The sequence below is a fragment of the Myotis lucifugus genome, unplaced genomic scaffold (genome assembly GCF_000147115.1).
Source record: "Myotis lucifugus unplaced genomic scaffold, Myoluc2.0 scaffold_40, whole genome shotgun sequence".
In the NCBI taxonomy this organism is placed as follows: Eukaryota; Metazoa; Chordata; class Mammalia; order Chiroptera; family Vespertilionidae; genus Myotis; species Myotis lucifugus.
Window position 1 is genome coordinate 3956799 of NW_005871088.1, and position 21066 is coordinate 3977864.

Sequence of the window (21066 nt, forward strand, 5' to 3'; positions counted from 1 at the left end):
CATCAATTATAAATACTTTACTGCAGCGGTTCTCAAACTGTGGGTCACGACCCCTTTGGCGGTCGAACGACCCTTTCACAGGGGTCGCCTAAGACCATCCTGCATATCAGATATTTACATTACGATTCATAACAGTAGCAACATTACAGTTATGAAGTAGCAACGAAAATAATTTTATGGTTGGGTCACAACATGAGGAACTGTATTTAAAGGGCCAGAAGGTTGAGAACCACTGCTTTACTGCATCTTTAACTTTGCCCATTCCATTGATCTTTCCCAGAAACACAGAAACAAGTTCAACTAATTTCCATTACACACAAAAGGACCCAAAGACCAAAGGAACTCACCCTTCCCTTTATCCATTATATACTCCTAGTTCTAGCTTTCTCTTTCCATGTCCATCAAGTTTTATGAGACATCAGGGATACTTAAGCCCCATGACCTCCCCTGCCAATCCAAGCTCTACACACTGTGATCTGGCCTCCACCCCAATGACCACCCCAAAACCGCTTTCATCGAGGTGGCCAATAACCTCTGCAGCATCAGACCACTTCAGTTCAAATCTTATTGATCATCTCTGCAGCATCTGATGTTGCTGACCACCCCTTCCTCCTTCTAAGGTCTCAGTGCACAGTCTTGCCCACCTCTTGGTACTCTGACAGTTCTTTTCAGTCTTTTTTCCTCTCCTTAAATGGTGATGCTTCCCAGAGCCTTAAACTTGGTCTTCTCTCTCCACTAGAGACATAGACACAAACACATGTTTTCACTCACTTGCTCTGCCCTAGAGGTTGGGGAGAAATGTCATCCACACCCCTGGTTTGCATTACCTCCAATTGGTTGGTCCTGTAATCTCTGTTTTCAATCTAGTCCTCATGCTGTGGCATGGACCCAGCTCTCCTTAAGGCACCTCAGATGAAGCCAGTCCCAAACTGAGTTCATTGTTCCCCAGATCTTTAGCCCTTTACCTTGTCCCACCCCTTTTGATAGCCTCCCATCTCGCTGTAAGGTATCACAGTGGCCTAATTACCCAAAGCATGATGCTAGAAAGCACCCTATATTTCTTTTCCCAGATTCTTCTCTTCAGTCACCACATCCTGTCTTCTCTACTATCCAGACTTTTCTTGAATCCCCTGCCTGGTCTCCATCCCAACTGCTATTGCCTAGTTAGGCCCTCCTCATCCCTAACCTTCCAAAGCACTCCAACAGCCCTCTGACAAGCTTCCCAGCCTTCAGTCCTGAAGGCCCGCTGGTCCCCATCCAGACTCTCTGCCTTCTGCCTGCAGTGCTCACTGCTCTTCAGTGGCTCACCAGTGCCTACCAAAGTAAAATCATACAGGCAATTGGATTTGGGCCAGAGCTTTTCAAAAGTTTTCAGTTCATAGGACATTTAGTGACTCAGAAATTCTTTCGTAGGCTCTGGACCAAAAAAAGTACCTAATAGTTCCATTTATTTAAGTAATTAGATCTAAAATTAGTATCTATATACTAAATAGCCATTAAAAAAATCTCACATAGCTCTTCAGGAGACCTTTGCTTTGCGTATCTGGTTTTTGCTTTCAGTCAAGATTCCAAATAACTTTATTTGGGAAAAGAAGAGGAGCCACCTCACCTTTTTGGCAGTTGATAATGCTTTTTAGGTCCTCTAAAGTGATAGCTATTTTTGGAAGATAAGTAACTGCCCTTTGGAATAAAAAAATGGAACAGGACAGAAATGCAAATTCTCAGTCATAGCTCCAGGTCTATATTAACTGGTAGACTAATAGAATGTTCCATTGGCCAGGTGGCCCATTGAAATTTATAAGTAATTACAGAAGGCACTGAGCATGGGCAGGTCTATTAAGACAGTATGGTCCCTGGACCTAGAAGGACCAGGGAACTTTTCAGAATGTGTAAGGCAAAAAAAAATTGAAATGGTACTTAGCCTTTTTCATCCTCAAAGCTGGCTTTCTAATTGCATAGCTTAATGAACAGAAGGCAGAAGCCAATGAGAACCTACATGCCATTTTTAAGGTCCATTTCTAATGTATTTATGAATTATAATAAAGGTGACTATATACTTAAAAAAACTCACATAAATCGAAATCATTCTTAAATAAGCACAACTAATTGCTAATGGGATAGGTGTGTCTGTTGGGTACTGAATGATTTCTCAACAATTTCCACCCTTGTTACCTCTTCCCCTTACCAATTTTTGCACACTAATACCTTTCATCACAGAAACAGCCAACAACCCAGCTTCTTTTGTGATGTTATCAAAAGGAATGTAATGTGACTAAAACCATAAACTACTTGGAGCTAAGCAGTTCCTATGGTGTCCCCTCAGATATCAGCTATCACTGGTTTTCCCTCAAAAATGTCCACTACCTCATAGTGCCCTGTGAGTTCACTATGGTACCTGGGGTAGCTCAGCACATGCTCTGAGGACTGAAGATCTGGCCCCTACTCAGCCTAATCCCTTTATGCAGCCTCCCTTTTCCCCCAACTACCACAATGTCTTCCTTTCCACTTTGTGTTCCAGGCATATATTTTTTCTTGAGGTAAAATACATACAACATAAAACTTGCCATCTTTGCATTTATATTGTTTTGCAAATATTATCACTATTCATCTCCAAAAACTTTGCAGCTTACAACACTATGCTCCGGTCATATTGGAGCCACCATAATTCACTCAACATAATAGACTTTCTCCTGCCTCTGCCTTTATATGTTTTGTTATTCCCTCTGCTTAGAAAATACCATCTCCTCCCCTACATACATAGGGCCAATCCTAACTCTTCCTTCACATCTCTGTGTGAGCCTATTCTCAAACAATCCTTAGCAAATGTAGGTACTCCTCCTCTGGGACACAAGAACCAAGGGGGAGATCAACTCTCCAAATCATGTTTTTTCTTGTAGCAGAAATGCCAAGAGTGTGACTATATGAACGACTGACTTTCTATAACTAACTCTGCATTAGGAAAACATTGTTTCATGCTCAATGCATTCCTAGCCCTCATATATGCTTTTACTTTTAAGAAACAAAGTAACAAATTTTTAGTTTTCTTAAACTTCCTTCTCGGCCTCTAAACCAGTGATTCCCAAAGTGGGCGCTACCGCCCCCTGGTGGGCGCTGCAGCGATCCAGGGGGCGGTGATGGCCACAGGTCCATTTGTTTTAACTTTTTTTATATTACCTTTCTATTCTGAGTTCAATAAATAGTTTCATAATTTCAAACTTCAATGTTTCTAATTTACACCTTTCTTTACTATATTTTACGAAAAAGGTAGAAACATTAATACATATATCTTTCTGTTTAATTGCTATTAAAATTTTAAAAAAATTAATTTCCAGGGGGTGCTGAGTAATATTTTTTCTGGAAAGGGGGCGGTAGGCCAAATAAGTTTGGGAACCACTGCTTTAAACAACTTGGTGCTTTTCAACCTAGGCGACAGCTGTTCCCTTGGAAAGGGGCAAGGCCTGTGTAGGGGTACTACTGAATGTCACAAGGACTAGGGGAAGAGGTCCTGCAATGCATAGGACATTCCTGTTCAACAAAACATTTCCTATCCAGAAGGTCAACTGCGTACCCCATCCGCCACTGAGAAATACTGAACCAAATAGGCAACATCTGGAATATTTTAGCTCAGTGATTTTATTTAATGTAATCTTTTGCAAGTGGTTTTTAAAGCTTGGTTTTACTTTGTTTGCTCTGGTAATAGAAAAATGTGCAAAGCGAGAGAGGCATAATGTAGAAAGGTAGTATTACTGGGTAGAAATGGTGCCTTTAACCAATATAGAGAATACATATTTGGGTGAAGCTGGATATGGAGTCTGGAGCTAGAGGAGAAATCTGAGTTTAGAAATATGAATTTAGAATCTGACAGCACATAAGTGGCAGTGGAAACAAGAAGTCAACACATGCTATTCAAACGGAGTATACACAGTGAAGACAGAAAATACCCAAGACTAGAACACTAAGAAACAGCAATGGAGGTGGCCGAATGATCAAAGGACCAGGAATGTCTGGAGCTGCAGAGTGGATGGTGGCCAGAAAAAAACGAAGTGAGGATTTGACCAGAAGGTGTTCAGTGCCAGTTTTAGGGTATGCAGGAGCTGAGTAGGGAATGCAAGGTTAGAACAGAATTGTTTCAGGGAGCCTTTTTGCAAATGGAAGGAAAAAGCACAATAGCCAGAGGACTGAGAAGGTTTTGCTGCTGTCATTTTGTTTTCTCATTCAGATGAGAGACCAAAGTTACCAGAGAGATTGTGGATAAGTTCAGGAGCAAATGCTTAGAGGAACATGAAGGGGAGAAGTGCTGAAGCACAAGCATGACTGGCCTTCCCCAGGAGAGAAGATGAACTGGACAGTCAGGGAAGAGAGAGAACAGACAAAGGTCTCCAATGACTCCTGGGGAACAGGGGGTGGGGAGGGGTGCCATACAGAGATGGCCAGGTAACAGGTTGCAGGGGAGAAAGGAAGATTTCACTTAGAGCTTCTCAACCTTGCTCAAATAACTGTTTCCTCAGGAGTCTTTTTAGACATTTTTTTTCTTAATCATTCACCCTCCTGAAATTTTAATACTGATGGCAAGCAATCACAGGGGGCAGTGCAGAGAAGTGGCTGGATTGGTCCATCTTGGGGAAGTAAGTGGAGGGTAAAAGTCGGCCTTCAGGGGTACTCTGCCTCCACAGTCCACCCAGCACCAGAGGAATCACTCTCCATGTTCAAGATCAAGCTCTTCCTGGTGATTAGGGTCCTGTTACCTCTATTTGTCACAGACCCACATTCCATCACTCTCCCTCTCCATAGGCACCTTCTTCTCCAGGTTCACACATCCTAAGTAAGCCACTCTCCAGCCTCCTTCCAACCCAACTGCCATCTCCTTCTTCCACTTTTTACCCAGAAAGCTCAAAACAAAGTGTCCATAGTATCCAATTCTCCCCTGAACCAATCTGTATAGGGCTTCGGACCCACAGCTTCTATGCACTTTGGTTAATATGAACTGAAATGTGATCCTGATCCTGCCCTGAATGAGCCAGGTCCTTAAAATAAATCTTATATTTATATTTATATTTATATTTATATTTATAGCTACAACTACATCTACATCTATCCTATTGGTTTTGTTTCTCATGAGAAGCCTGACTGAAACAGGTAGATAGGCAAAGCTGGACGAAAGCTAATGACCTGGGTGAAAAATCAGTGTTTTAATTCAAGAAAGTACAATGTGATTATTTCCCTGGTCTTTTGTTTCCTAATATACTGTGATCTAGAGTTAATGATCAATCTCTCCCTAACAAAGGGTAAGAATTTACATTACAATAACTAATCATTCTTAAATATAAGAAATCTTACCTCCAGTGACCTGTCATGTCGAAAGCCCCAAACACAAGCTGCAACAGACACCGGGGAAACAAAGAACAGCGGCATGAAGACCAGAAGCCAGAAATGGCTGCCTCGCTCAATCCTGTCACAGACCAGCACTTCAAACATCAACAGGAGTAAGTGGATGCCCACTGCAATTAGCATGGCTTTAAATTCCACACATGTTTCTCCTTCTGCTCTAAAAAGGGACAGAAGAAGAAAAACACCCTCAGTTCAGAGTCTCCATAGTAAGCAAGTAGTCCAGGGAAAATACCAACTTATGTTGATAATGTGAGTTGTATTTGTAAATTTGACAAAAAGCAAAGGAAATATCAGGCAGAAAGCTAACTTAAACTTAATATTTAATAGTCGATCTTTCAAAAATAGAATTGCTGCATGATAAGAAATAAACATTACAACCAAACCAGACTTAAAGTTTTAACTATATAAGGATATTATCAGAAGTAACAGCACAGTTATTATTTCCCTGACAGGGCACAAAACACTTTTATTCATAACTTTAAACTACTTGCAAGATTATTCAAGCTGATTGCGTCTATTGCTAAAAACTGACAAATATTCCTTAAATTTTATGATCCTCAGTTCTTAATAAATTAAAAATCATGTACATCACATTTCATGCAATGCTATAAAAACAACTCTAGCTTTATGAACAAATGTGGGTTATATTTCAAGAAAATACATTAACTATGGTTAGGTGCTATTTTAAAATGCAAGTAAAAAGTATTAATGCCTTTTTATTTTCCTTTCTATTCCAATAGGATGAATTAACACCTGCAGATGAAAGAGAGAAGAGCAAAAGAGTTAAAACTGTTCTTAAACAAAATCAGTTTAATTAGCTGTCTAAATATCATGCATGAACTTACCAGAAGAACAACAGAAAAATAATAAGGCCACTAACCAGGATAATGCTTCATAATACATTTGGAAGGCCTACAATGTTTCATTCAAAATATGGATGAACATTTATGAAGTATCTTGATGATGATAAATACAACTGAGTTTAGGACACAGAGAAAATAAAGTTATTTCTATAAGACCCAACAATGTTTCCTTGACTATTGTTGACAATAGAACAACCACATCTGTATACTCAGTACATTAAACTACACACATACAATTCATTTCCTTCCTCTAAAAATGTTAAACTGAATGAAGATGGAAAAGCTCAAATAGTTTATAAATATCAATTAGTGGAACCCAACATGTTCGGTGATTTAACTTTTTATTTTTATAGTAGTAAATATAGATATCGGAAAGTATCTCGTTAGAAAAAAATTGCAGCCACACAAATAATCTGGAAAAAAACTGACCCCAATAACATTAAAACAACTACACTTGAATGTCCCCCATCTACCAAGGCTCTTTGTGTGGCTATGTTTAAGTTCTTGGACATGTATGTGGCAACATGTTTTATATAATCTAAATCTTATTTTAATGTCAATAACCAAGAATTAAACAAGTTGAGATGTCACAATGTCTACACTTTTCTCACACTAGCAGCTGCATGTGTTCTTCCCCATACAGGGCATTTCTTCACTTCACACCATCCTGGTGAGGTTCAGAATAGTCCTCCTCTCAATTCCCCCTTTTTATCCTTTCTGAAAGTTCCAGTATCTACAAAGGAGAAAAGAGAGACTCTAACAGGCCCCAGCAGGCTACACGTTGGAGTGAGTCAAGTCCAGGCACTTGAATCAGCTGAGCCATCCAAGAAGAAAGGCACAGAAGACCTGAAGGTAAAGGTCACACACCTGCCCAGCCCCCAAAGGTTCTGCTCTCCTGCACAGCATCTGGGCCTCATCTCTCCAGGGACTCACTGTTTCCTGGCCAAACTACCTCCCTTATATTGATTACAGTCCTAAAACCCCTGGACTAAGAGATTGGACAAGGAGAGCCCCAGTTCCATGACTGAATTGGAGAAGGATATATCCCTGATGATCAGAGCTAGAACTTTGGTTTGTAGAACTGCTCGTACAAATATGGTGGTTTCATACTTCCTAGTCTAGCATGGCTGTAACAGTTCTATATTTGGCGTGAACTTTAGATCACATAGACTTTTGTAGGCTAGCTAGGAAATGAACCACCCAAAATAACACTGCTTTTGCAAGAAAAATGCACGTTGAATACCTTAATTTTTAAAAACTTAAGACTAGAACTCAGTGTGCCTGTGTAATAGTTCTAATAAAACATTGAATAGGTAGAAAATAAAATAGTCTTTACTTTATTCAAAGTGAAAAACAAAATATTGCTCCCTCAGGATAGAGAACAATGGGTTTTATAAAGCAGTATTACCGATACTGGGGATTTCGTGCCCAGACTCCAGTTCCAACGGAGGCTCCAATAATGACCATTAACTTCCACAGCCATATTGGTGCAAAGACAGCCCAGTAACTCCACTGAATGATGCCATCCAGACGAAGGGCCAGTAGCACAGAGAAAAGCAGCAGACATGCATAGATGAGGAATTTACTAGGAGAAAAGTAAAATTATTAAAGATGATTCACATTTACAAATATGTGATACTAAAATGGGGAATAATAACAGCAGTATTTTTTAGCACATGAAAAGAATCACTAATTCAACAATCATTTATTGAAAAGTTCTATGTAGAAGACATACTATGTTAAGAGATAAGAAAAATATAAAGAAGACTAAAATCAGTTCCCTGATTTCCAGGGCTTCCTGTAAGAGGGAGTCCATAAAGAAACATATAATGTAATACAGCATGATATGTGCCATAATGGTGCTATGGAGCAGGGTGTATGGGAGCCCACAAGAAAAAATATGGGCACTGGGAAGCAGGGGTGATGACCCTGGAACTGGTTCCTGAGGATACGTGGAAAGCTGCCAGGCAGGAAAGAATGTGAAATTAGGAAGCATTCCAAGCCAAAGGAACTAGCCATATCAAGACACAGAGACTGGGAAAGAATGACATGTTTAGGAATGGTCAAGTTCTGTCAATGACTAATTCTTTGATTCTATTTTTAAAAAGGCTACCATCTCATAAATGCATAACCCATGGACACAGACAATAGGGTGGTGAAGGTCTGGGGTCGGGGGCAAGGACAGGCTAGAAAGGGTCAATGAAGGAAAAAGGGGACATATGTAATACTTTCAACAATAAAGATTTAATTTAATTTAAAAATAAATTTTAAAAGGCTGCCATCTGTCATGTTCATATAGAGTAACATTTTAGTACATGTATTATACTTTTAATGACTGAATAAATTTACCTCTCTCTTTTTCCATATAAAAGGAACTTCCTGAGGAGTATATCCTTAAAATATTAATTAGAAATTACATTGTTGAGGACTTCTATTTTTTATGTAATAAGAGGTATGGGGTTTTCCTTCCCACCTTAAACAAGAAACTAGGCAAAATATAAGAAAAAACAGTTTTCAGATACTGGACAACAGACAGTGAAGGACCTTGATGGCAGAAGGAAAGAAAGAAAACAAAGAAGATAAACAAACTCTATTATTGTCCCAGCTTACTATCTGGAGGCAGTTTCTAGGCTGTAGCAGAAAGTAGTAATTAAAACCCAACCCAATGAGCAATTACATTAAATGTAAATGATGTAAATACCAATTAAAAGTCAAAGACTGTCAGATTGGATTTAAAAAGCAAGACAACTGTATGCTATCAATAAGAAACACACTTTATCTATAAAGTCACATATAGACTAAAAAAAAAACAACAGAAAAAGTTATACCAAGCAAACACTAACCAAAAGAAAGTTAGAGTGAGCAACATTAATATCTGTTTTAGTCTTCTATTGCTGCTGTAACAAATTACCGCAAACTTAGAAGCTTAAAATAATACAATTTTATTATCTCACAGTTGTGTATGTCAGAAGTCCAGACAGACTTCATTGGTTTCTCTGCTCAGAGTCTCATAAGGCTGAAACCAAGATGCCAGTTGGCTGGGCTCTTATCAGGGGACTCTGGGAAGGATCTCCTTCATTCAGGTTGTTGGCAATCTGGTTTCTTGTGGGTGTAGTACTGAGATCCAAGGTTCTTTGCTAGTTGTCAGGTGGGGGCCACTCTTGTATTCTAGAGGTCTCTCTCCTTCTGATTCCTGTACATAGGCCTTTACATCTTAAAACCAGCAGCATATCAAATCTTTCTCATGCTTGTCAGGCCAGCATGGCTCAGTGGGTGAGCATCAACCTATGAACCAGGAGGTCACAGATCAATTCCAGGTCAGGGCACTTGCCCGGGTTGCTGGCTCAATCCCCAGTGTGAGGTATGCAAGAGGCAGCCAATCAATGATTCTCTCTCATCATGGATTTTTCTATCCCTCTGTCCCTATCCCTTTCTCTCTGAAATCAATAAGAATATTTTTTAAATAATCTTTCTCATGCTTGGAATTATTCTGACATTTCCTTCTACCATATTGCTCCTGCTTCTTAAGAAAGTTCTTTGCTTTTAAGAGCTCATGTAACTAGACTGGGTCCACCTGAATAATCCATGGTACTATTCCTATCGTAAAGTCTGTAACTGTGGTAGGCAGAGAATTCTAAAGATGTTCCCCAAGATTCCTGTCCTCTGGTTAGTCAATCAAACACAAATCTAGGTATACCATGAAGTAACTTTGCAGGTGGAAGTATGGTTACTAATCAGGTCATCAGTTCACCTTAAAATAGGGAGATTATTCTAGATTATCCAAGTGGATCCAATGCAATTATATGCGCACTTAAGAGCAACAGGCTGCATATAAGTAAATCAGAAAGATGAGGTAGAAAGGTGAAGTCAGAGATTTCAAGCATGAGAAGGACTTGACCTGCCTTTGCTAGCTTTGAAGTCAGAGGAAGAGGTCCATGAGCCAAGGAATGCAGGCAGACTCTAGAAGCTGAGAATAAATCCTGGTTGACAGGTAGCAAGGAAATAGGTTCCTTAGCCCTACAACCACAAAGAACTAAATTCTGACAATTTGAATGAGTCTGGAAACAGATCAATCCCCAGAGACTCCAGAAAGGAATATAGTAAGTCCTCAGTTAATGTTGATAGGTTCTGTGACTTTAAGCTAAAAGATATAAACAAAATCAATTTCACTATTGGCTGATATAAATAAGAGTGAAGTTCTCCCATTTCTTGATTTTACAAGGTCGAAATCAAGGTGTCAGAAGGGCTGTAAGCAGAATATCCAACAGAGCCATGCTGTATCTGTAGTTTTTGTAGTTTTAAGACACTAAATATGTGGTAATTTGTTCTGGAAGCAATATAAACTAATATTGCAAAACTAAATACATCTGCAAAATCCCCTTTGCCATGTAACAACATATTCATAGGTTCCAAGGCTTAGGGCATGGATATCCTTGGGGGGGACATTCTACCTACCACAACATAAGACAAGGCATCTTTTTTAACAAGAAAAAGTACCAGAGACAAACAGGGACAGTGCATAATGATAAAGAGGTCAATTTTTCAAAGAGGATCTAACAACTGTAAATATTTATGTACCTAATAACAAAACTTCAAAATACATGTAGAAAATATTAATATTTAAAATATTAAGGAGAATAAACAAATCCACAATTATTGGAAATTAATACTTCTCTCTCAACTGATAAAACACACAGAAAATTATTAAGGCTATACAAGATGGTAATAACACTATCAACCAACCTCATCTAATTTATATTGATAAGGCATTCCTTCCAATACCAGCAGAATACAAATTCCTTTCAAGTATACATAGAACATTCACCAAGACAGACTGAATTCTGGGTTATAAAACAAGCCTCTACGAAATTAAAAGGATTGAAATAAGACAAAGTAAACATCTAAACAATAAAATTAAACTAAAAAATCAATATAAAATAGATATGGAATATTTTCATAAAACTTGTAAATTAAACAACCCTCTTCTAATAATCCATAGGTGAAAGAAAAAAACACAAGGAAAATCTGAAAAATTCTGGACTAAATGAAAGTGAAAATACAATGTACCAAAATTTGTAAGAGACATCTAAAGCAACATTTAAAAAAAAATTGTAGCATTGAATGCTTACATTAGAAAAGATATCAAGTCAAAAATCTAAGATTCATTTTAAGAAACTAGGAAGAGAAAGAAATTTAAAAGAAGTAAACAGAAGGAAGGAAATGATAAATATAAGCACAGAAATCAATAAAATACAGTAAAAAGTCATTAGAGAAAAATTGATGAAACTAAAAGCTGGCTCTTTTAAAAAATCAAGAAAATTGGTAAACTATACCCAGAATGATTAAGAAAAAATAGTATACACAAATTACCAGTATCAGGAATGAAAGCAGAAACATTACTACAAATCCTACAAACATTATAGAGATTAGAAGGGGATATTATGAACAACTTTATACAAGTAAATTTCTTGAAAGAAAGACATTATCAAAGTTCACACAAGAAGAAATAGATATTTTAATATCCCTATAACTATTAAAATAACTAAAATTATAGTTAAAATTCTTCTAACAAAGAAAATGTCAGGCTCTGACAAAATCTACCAAACACATAAGGAAGAAATAGCACCATTTTTTAACTAACTCTTGCAAAAATAGATAAGGAAGAAACATTTCACAATTTATTTTATGAGGCCAGCATTACCCTAATACCAAAACCTGGCCAAGAAAGAAAATTACAAACCAGTATCCTTCATGAACACAGATGCAAAAACCTTTAAAATTAGCAAATTGAATCCATATACACACACACTAGAGGGCCAGTGCACGACATTTGTGCACTGGGAGGGGGGTATGGGGGTCCCTCAGCCTGACCTGCACCCTCTCCAATCTGGGAGCCCTCAGGGGAGCCCTCTCCAATCCGGGAGTTTCTGTCTGTCTTTGCAATCATATGAGCGAATTGTCTGAAACCCCAACTCAGTTTGGTTTGTTGCTCACAGAATAATAGAGGGTTTTTTTTCTTTGCTTCATTGGTGGAGATTTCCCGGAAGTTTTAGGATATCTTCCCTTTAATCTTTCCTAGACACTTTGATTTTACTTATGTCTCTCACCTTTGCTTTCCCTCCATCCCCCACCACAACAGTAACTTGCTCCAGGCTCACTTTGCTCTAGTGCAGTGGTTCTCAACCTTCCTAATGCCACAATCCTTTAATACAGTTCCTCATGTTGTGGTGACCCCTACCATAAAATTATTTTCGTTGCTACTTCATAACTGTAATTTTGCTAGTGTTATGAATCGTAATGTAAATATCTGATATGCTATATGTGTTTTCCGATGGTATTAGGCGACCCCTGTGAAAGGGTCGTTCGACCGCCAAAGGGGTCGCGACCCACAGGTTGAGAACCACTGCTCTAGTGTCTAGGAGATCCATCTGCCACCAGAACTACGATTCCCAGCATTCCTGGTGCTCCCCATGCTCTGGGCTTCTGCTTCCAGTCCTGGGGCTGCCACCAGAACTACTATTCCCAGAATTCCTGGTGCTCCCCGTGCTCTTGGTTTTCCCTTCCTGCTCTGTCACTGTCCCATGGCCTCCCACTCTGCGAAGTCCTCCAAGCCGCCAGCTCTCCCTCTCTGCTCTCTGTCTGGTGGCTTGGGGAGCCAAGTTCCCCAAGCCGCTCCACTCTCTGCCAGCTCTTCCACTCTGCTCTCCGCCCAGCACCTGTGTATGCAAATTAACCTACCATCTTTGTCAGTTTAATTTGCATACTCACTCCTGATTGGCTGGTGAGTGTAGCAAATGGAAAGTCAATTTATATATATATAGCATTATGATCAAGTGTGGTTGCTGCCAGGATTGCAAGCTTGACTCAACGTTTGAGATCAATTAATAAAATGTGTAGTATTAATAGGATGAAAAAGAAAAAAAATACAATTATATCAATAGCCCTAGAAAAAGCATTTGACATAATTCACTACCCATTCAACTTAAAAGCTCTAAACAGCCCTGACCGGCTTGGCTCAGTGGATAGAGCATCAGCCTGTGGACTCAAGGGTCCCAGGTTCGATTCCGGTCAAGGGCATGTACCTTGGTTGTGGGCACATCCCCAGTGGGGGGTGTGCAGGAGGCAGCTGACTGATGTTTCTCTCTCGTTGATGTTTCTAACTCTCTATCCCTCTCCCTTCCTCTCTGTAAAAAATCAATAAAATATATTTTAAAAAAAATAAAAGCTCTAAACAAATTAGGAGTAGAAGAATATCTATTTAAAAAACCCTAATACTTAATAGTGAAAGATAATACTTAATAGTGAAAGATAATACTTTCCCCCTAAGATTGTAAACAGGCAATTGTGTCCACTTCAATACATCTATTCAATATTGTACTAGATGTCCTAGCCACAATGATAACACAAGAAAAAAGAAATAAAAGGAATAAAGATTTGAAAGGAAGGAGTACATTTGTTATTTGCAAACAATATGACTGTATATGTAAAAATTCCCAAATCAGCTACTAAATCTAATAAGTGAACTAGGCAAAGTTGCAAAGTACAGAGTAAATGTACCAAAAATATTATTGCATTTTTATATGCTAGCAATAAGACATTGAATACTGAAACATTTAAACTATCATTTATTGCAACTTTTCTATAAATCTAAAACTATCCTAAAAATAAAATTTACAACATCAAAATATCAAATACTTATAGATAAATGTAACAAAATATGTGCAGGACTTGTACACTGAAACCTACCAAACACTACCAAGGAAAAATTAAATATCTAAATAAATGGAGTGATATACCATGTTTATAGATATAAAATTTCATTATTGTTAAGATTTACATCCTCTGTGTATTAGTTTCCTATGTTTGCTATAACAAATTACCACCAACATGGTGGCTCAAAACAACACACATTTATTCTCTTATAGTTCGGAGGTCTAAAATGGGTTTCACTCAGTTACAACTAAGGGCCCCGATTCCTCCAGAGACTAGGGGAGAATCCATTCCTTGCTTTTCCCAGTTTCTAAAGCTTCATTACTTGTACTCCTTGGGCCCCTTCCTCCATTATCAAATCCAGCAGTGTAGCATTTTCAAATCTCTTTCTCTGCTTCCATCAAATTGCCTTCTCCTCCTAATAGCATCTCCTTCTACCTCCTTCTTATATGGAAACCTATGAATACATTATGGTCCACCTGGATAATCCAGGATACTCTTCCAATAAGAGATCTTTAATTTAATCACATTTTGGCATATAAGGTAATTATCACCTTTTTGCCAAAGAAGGTAATACTAGTATTCACAGGTTCCATGGATTAAGAAGTGGATATCTTTAAGGGCCATTATTTGCCTTGCACCACTCATCCAATTACTCTACAGATTCAGTGCAATCCCATTAAAAATTCCAGCAGTCTCTTTTATAGAAATTGGCATACTGATTCTAAAAGTTACATGAAAATGCAAAGAACCTAGAATGGGCAAAACAATTGTTAGAAAGAACAAAGTTGGAGAACCTATACTACATGCTTTCAAGGCTTATAAAACTACAATAATCAAGACAATGGTATTACACAGAGAACAGAATAGAGTCCAAAACAGACGTATACATACATGGCCAGTTAACTTTTGCCAGGGCAACTCAATGGAGAAAGAATTGTGTTTTAAGAAATACTACTGAATCAACTGGATAGATGGGAAAAATACACCTAGACCCTTAACCTCACAGCCTATACAAAAATTTACATGAAATAGATCACAGACCTAAATGTAATCACCAAAACTACAAAATGTCTAGAAAACATAGGGGAAAAAATAATTGCCACCTAGGATTAGATGGGATACAAAATTGGACTTCTTCAAAATTAAAAACTTTTACTCTCCAAACGACACAATTTAAAAAATGACAAACCAAGCCACAAACTGGGAGAGCATATTCTGAAAACATATATCTGACAAAGTACCTATATCCAGCATACATAAAGAACTGTTATAACTAAAAAAATCTGATTAAAAATAACAGAAAAAATAAGAATAGACATTCCATCAAAAAGTTACATAAAAGGCATATAAGCACGTGAAAAGATACTCAATATTTTCAGATAGTAAGGAAATGCAAATTAAAACAACAATGAGATAAAACTACCTACTCACCACAATGGCTAAAATTAAAATGATCAATTATGACAATTGTTGCTAAGGATGTAGAGCAACTGGAACCCTCATATATTGCTGGTGGGAATGCAAAACAGTACAGCCACTTTAGAAAACATTTCTGCAGTTTCTTATATAATTAAGCGCATACTTACTTTATGACCCAGCAATCCCATGCCTAGGTATTTACTCAAGAAAAAGAAAAACAAATGTGCACACAAAGACTTGTATTCAAATGTTCAAAGCAGCTTTATTCATAATAGCCACTCGAAACAACCCAAATGTCCATAATCTGGTAAACAGTTAAACCAATTGTGGCATATCTATTCAATGGAACACTAATCAGTAGTAAAAACGAACAAACTAGGGATGCACGCAACAACATGGACAAACCTCAAATGCACTATGCTAAGCAAAATTACTCGTACTGAAGACACAATATAATGTATGACTCCTTTTATTTGACATTCTGGAAAGGCAAACATACAGATACAAAACATAGATCAGTGTGGTTACCAGTGGCTGTGTTGGGGGAAAGATTGACTACAAAGGACATGAGGGAAGTTTTTTCAGCAATAAAACTCTTCTATACCTTTGGGTGGTGGTTTTACAAGTGAATGGATTTATTAAAACTCATAGGACTGTGCACTAAAAATGGGTAAGTTTTACTGCATGTAAAATTTACTTGGATAAACCTGGCATACCTATTGATCTACCTACACACACAAGCAATATCAACAGCTAACATTTACTAGATGTTTGTGGAATGTCAGGTACTGTGCTGTTTCCCATGCATTATCTCACTTAAGTCTCACAGCAACCCTATAAAGGAGACACTTTGACTATTTCCCTTTTACAGAGAGAGAGAGAGAGAGAGAGAGAGAGAGAGAGAAGAGAAGAGAAGAGAAGAGAAGAGAAGAGAAGATCTATTTGACGCCAAAAGAGGGAGAGGAGAGAGAGAGAGAGAGAGAGAGAGAGAGAGAGAGAGAGAGAGAGAGAAGAGAAACATGGATGGGTTGCCTCCTCTAAGCTTGAGCAGACTGGGGATTTAACCTGCATCCTTTTGGTGTACTGATGATGCTCCAACCAATTGAACCACCCAGCCCAGGCTCCAAAATATTTTCAATTGAATACTATACACAACTAACTTTATACTGATAATTCAACATTTTTTGGAAAAGCATCCAGATAGATATACACTGTGGATGAATAGCGATCTCCAGCAGGGAAGACTAAGGACAGTCTTCACACTTTTTTACGTATGATTGCTGATCTTTTTGCACAGTTCATGCACTGTGTATTACATATACTTTGTATTATGAAAAACACCGTAAGGAATGTCAATTGGAAAAAAGGGGTTGCTGTAAGGAAAGGAGACCTACAAAACTCAACTCTGAAGCAAACCTCCAAGAGTATAAACTGCAGTGATTTGGAGAAGTTGCTAACCATGTATATATATATATCCTTTTTGTGTTGTGGTATTCTGCTCTACAATATCTGGATAATATGTACCTTATAAAGTGGTTTTGAATGTAAGATCATGAGTATGAAAAGTGTGTTGTGTAAATCACTAAATGAGTAGTTCTCAAAATATTTTGTATCAGGATTCCTTTACAATCTTAAAAATTAATGAGGATCCCAAACAGCTTTGTTTTTATGTGTTATACCTATCAAATTTTTAAACTGTTGTTTAAAAAACATTAATTAAAAATAAATAATAGCCCTGGATCAGTTGGTTGAGTGTAGTCCCATGCACCAAGAGGTCCTCAGTTCGATCCATGGTCAGGGCACATGCTGCACATGCCGGGTTGCGAGCTTGATCCCTAGTGGGGGGTGTGCTGGAGGCAGCAGGTCGATGTTTTTCTCTCTTCCTCTCCCTTCCTCTCTCTCTCTAAAAATCAATAAAAACATATTTAAAAATACAAAAAAATAAAAAGAATGTTTTAAAAATAAATAATAAATTCATATATTAATACAAGTAAAATAATTTGAATTAAAAACTATTTTCCAAAATTGTTTTTATAGTTTTGCAATATTTTAAGTGTCTGGCTTCTTAGAAGATTCCTAGATTCTAATATCAACATCTGCATTCATTCTGTTGCAATATGTTGTTTTTATTCAAGCATATGAAAAAAAATCTGGCCTCACAGAGATATGTAGTTAGAAAAGAACTAAATATTTTAATAGCTCTTTCAGATAATAGTAGATATTCTTCTTTGATAGAATACCAAAGCTGAAGCAGTGATAGTTTCTTGAAGGTTGACTATAGTGTGGAATTTGAAACCCTATCAATGAGCTTCTGGAAAATACTGGTTCACTGAGTAATAAAGAACTTTTAAAAGTTGACATATTTCACTATATGATAGTAAAAAATCATATTAGTTAATATCACAATCCACTTTATCAGAAACATTTTATGTATTGGGAGACTCTCAAGCTCATGATGGTGGATATAACATTTCAAATATTCTGATTTTCCCTTGAAAGCTCAAATTTTACCATTTGGATAAACACCATCAGTTGTTTTCCTTGAAGTGACAGGTTCATTTGCATTTTTGAGTAAATTTCTGTCAAATACCCTAATACAAACAACTACAGTCCCAGATAAAAATGATGTTCCATGAAAATAGCAGCTTGCAACTTAGGTACAGAAGTGTTTTTCCTTGAGTCAACTACTGTATTTCAGTATACAGCAGAGGGCCTTTATGTATTCTTTCTGTTTTGTCACATGGAATACGAAAAAAATGTATATGCAAGGGCTAAGACTGAATGAGATTGGTATTTTTTTTCTGTTTTGTCAAGAACATTCCTAAGTAAAGCTGCCCTTTTTTAAAAAAAACTGCAAGCACAATGGTGAATAATTCAGAGAGGACTTGTACAGTTTCCTCTCACCAGTGTGATTTGTGCTCAGGTGCCATCAGTTTACCCACCACTGCTTTTGCACCATCAGTATAAATGTCAACCCAGAGATGAAGGCAAAGAATGTCTTAGTATTATTATGCAAATAACTGTGACATGCAGACCCCTGGAAAGGTTCTCAAGGGCCCCCACGTGTCTGTGGAAAATAGCTTGATAACTGCTGCACTAGATGAATGTTACTTATGATTATTAATGCTCAAAGATGAAGGGAGGCTTTTACAAGCTGCTGCAAAGAAAAAAAGAGCTGCCACTGAAAGATGCCAAGTGAACGACTTCATCCCTAGACTTTGGAGAAGAAAGTGGGGATTCACAACTAGTAAAAATGGAGTGAGCACCACAAATAGAGAAATAACCAGTTGAGATGACTTTTTCTCTCTTAAAGTACAGGGGGAAATTCAAAATCTAGAAAATCAGAACCCATTTGTCAACCAAATTCAGCAATACATATCATTACCAGAAACAATGAACTTAAAAACAAACAATATTTAAAAGAAATACAGTGGAACCTCGGTTCACGAACATAATTTGTTCCGGAAGGCTGTTCCCAGAAGCTATTTGTTAGAAAACTGAATCATTTTTCCCATTTGAAATAATGTAAATTGAATTAATCCGTTCCCCACCTCTAGCTGATTCCCTATTTTAACCTTTCTTACATACATTAGATATCTAATGCACTATTAAATCTATAAACAAACACTTCTTTTCTTAAATTTATGGAAACACCCCCTGCTAGCCTTAAACAAATCACTTTCAGCACTAGGTGCAGCATCTTCCTCTTTCACATATCATTGCCTCAGAAATGCTGTCACCTGCCTATTGCTTTTCCTTTCATCAAATCAACAACAGTTTTTCCACCTCTTCAATTGTCTGTGAACATTGTTTCTTTCATACCATTAGCAACATTAGCACTCTTAATGGCCTCTTTATGTTTAAAATTGTGCTGATTGTCCATTTCACCGGCAACAAAAGGAAAAAAAAGAAAACACCACGAAAATATTCACACCATGGTAAATGACTCACATTCTCTCCTTTGTTAGTGGCCTGAGAGACGCTTTTTGTCATGCTGATGTGTCAGCATTAAAGGGTTGTCAGGTCAGAACTGAAGTTTTGTTAGAAAAAACTAAGACTTTTCCATGAACAACTTGGTCGAGAACTGAATTGTTCGAGATAGGAGAGATTCGAGAACTGAGAACCAACCGTGGTTTGACTGTAAGTGAATATGTAGCTGGAAGTGGAGCCCTGGTGCTCTTTTCAGTAACTAGAACAGACGTTGAGGGCTGGTGATGTCATTAACTCTCTTGTTCCCTGTGGCTCCATTCTATTTTTCTTTCTGGGCACAAATCCCTATCCAGGCAATCCTATTTGACTTTACATAGAAACAAACCTCTCCCTTCATATTTTAGATTAAATCACTGTGAGATCCTGAAATTAAAATAAAATAAATAAGTGACTTAGAACATCAATAAATGAAAGGAGAATGATAAACATAGGATTCATAAGTAAATTAGATAATATGTAAAGGTAAAATTTTTCTAAAGGAGTTTCAGACTTAAAAAGAATAGATGAGTTAGGGGGAGATAAACCCTGTAAGTTAAATTCATTATCTTTCCTAAAAGAGAGTTTTCTTTAATAGAAGAAAATAGTGGAAATAATAAAAATATAAGTACCAAAATGTGTAAGATGTTGTAAAAGTGATTATTATTTTTTGAGATAGTCTAAAGCAGTGGTTCTCAACCTTGGCTGCACATTAGAATCACCTGGGAATCTTTTTAAAATCCTGATTTCTGGGCCTCATCCTCCGAAAATTCTGTTTCTTTGTTATGGGGTGGGACCACAACATTAGTAACAAAGAAACTGAATTTCCGGAGGATGCGGCCCAGAAATCAGGATTTTAAAAAGATTCCCAGGTGATTCTAATGTGCAGCCAAGGTTGAGAACCACTGCTCTAAAGGAAAAATAAGAGTTCTGGGCCTATTATATGAAAAATGAAAAATAGGAATGATACAAAATGAACTTACAAGAGGACAAATAGTAGTGCAAAATATAATTCCCAATTCAAATACTAGGGCTGGAAAATAGAAATAGGGTGAATGTCCTTTTATTAATTTTCTATTGCTGCCATATAAAATTGTCACCCACCTAGTGCCTTAAAAAGCACAAACTTATTATCTTTACAGTTCTGGATATTAAAAATCTGAAATGGGTCTCACTGGGCTAAAATCAAGGCATCACCAGGGCTGTGATCCTTCCTGAGACTCTAGGAGAGAGTTTCCCTGTCTCAACTTGTAGAGGCTGCCTCATAGCCCCTTGGCTCATGGCCCTAGGCTCCAGTTTCAAAGCCAGCAGTGGAGAGTCCAGTTCTCCTCACACTGACTCACTCTGACCTACTCTTCTGCCTCCCCTTTCTCCATTTAAGACCTGTGATTATGGGTCCAACCAGATGATCCAGAATGATTTCCCTATTTTCAGGTAAGCTGATTAGCAACCTTAATTCCATCTGCTACCTTAGTTTCTCTCTGCCAGGTAACAGAACATACTTCCAGGTTCTAAGGATTATGATGAGGGACTATTTGGGGGGGGAGGGGGCATGTCATTGCTCTGCCTACCACAATCCAATAATAAGAAAGGTCACTTGCTGGATTAAAAAATAAAATCTAAATCTGTTGCATTTAAGAGTCACACTTGCAACCAATGTGAAATGTCAAACCAACTATAAGAAAAGAGATGACAAAGGTTCATCATGCCTGGGTAA

The 21066-nt window shown here is 37.7% G+C and overlaps 1 protein-coding gene across 1 annotated transcript in view; it reads right to left on the reverse strand.

Moving 5' to 3' along the window:
- The window catches only part of TMEM185A (transmembrane protein 185A), a 40293-nt gene that overhangs the window by 9108 nt on the left and 10119 nt on the right, over positions 1-21066 (reverse strand). Inside the window, exons 2-3 of the mRNA XM_006087741.2 lie at positions 7660-7836; positions 5338-5545 (exon numbers count right to left, since the gene is read on the reverse strand). Coding sequence (XP_006087803.1) covers positions 5338-5545; positions 7660-7836 — 385 coding nt within the window. The remainder of the gene's footprint in view (positions 1-5337; positions 5546-7659; positions 7837-21066) is intronic.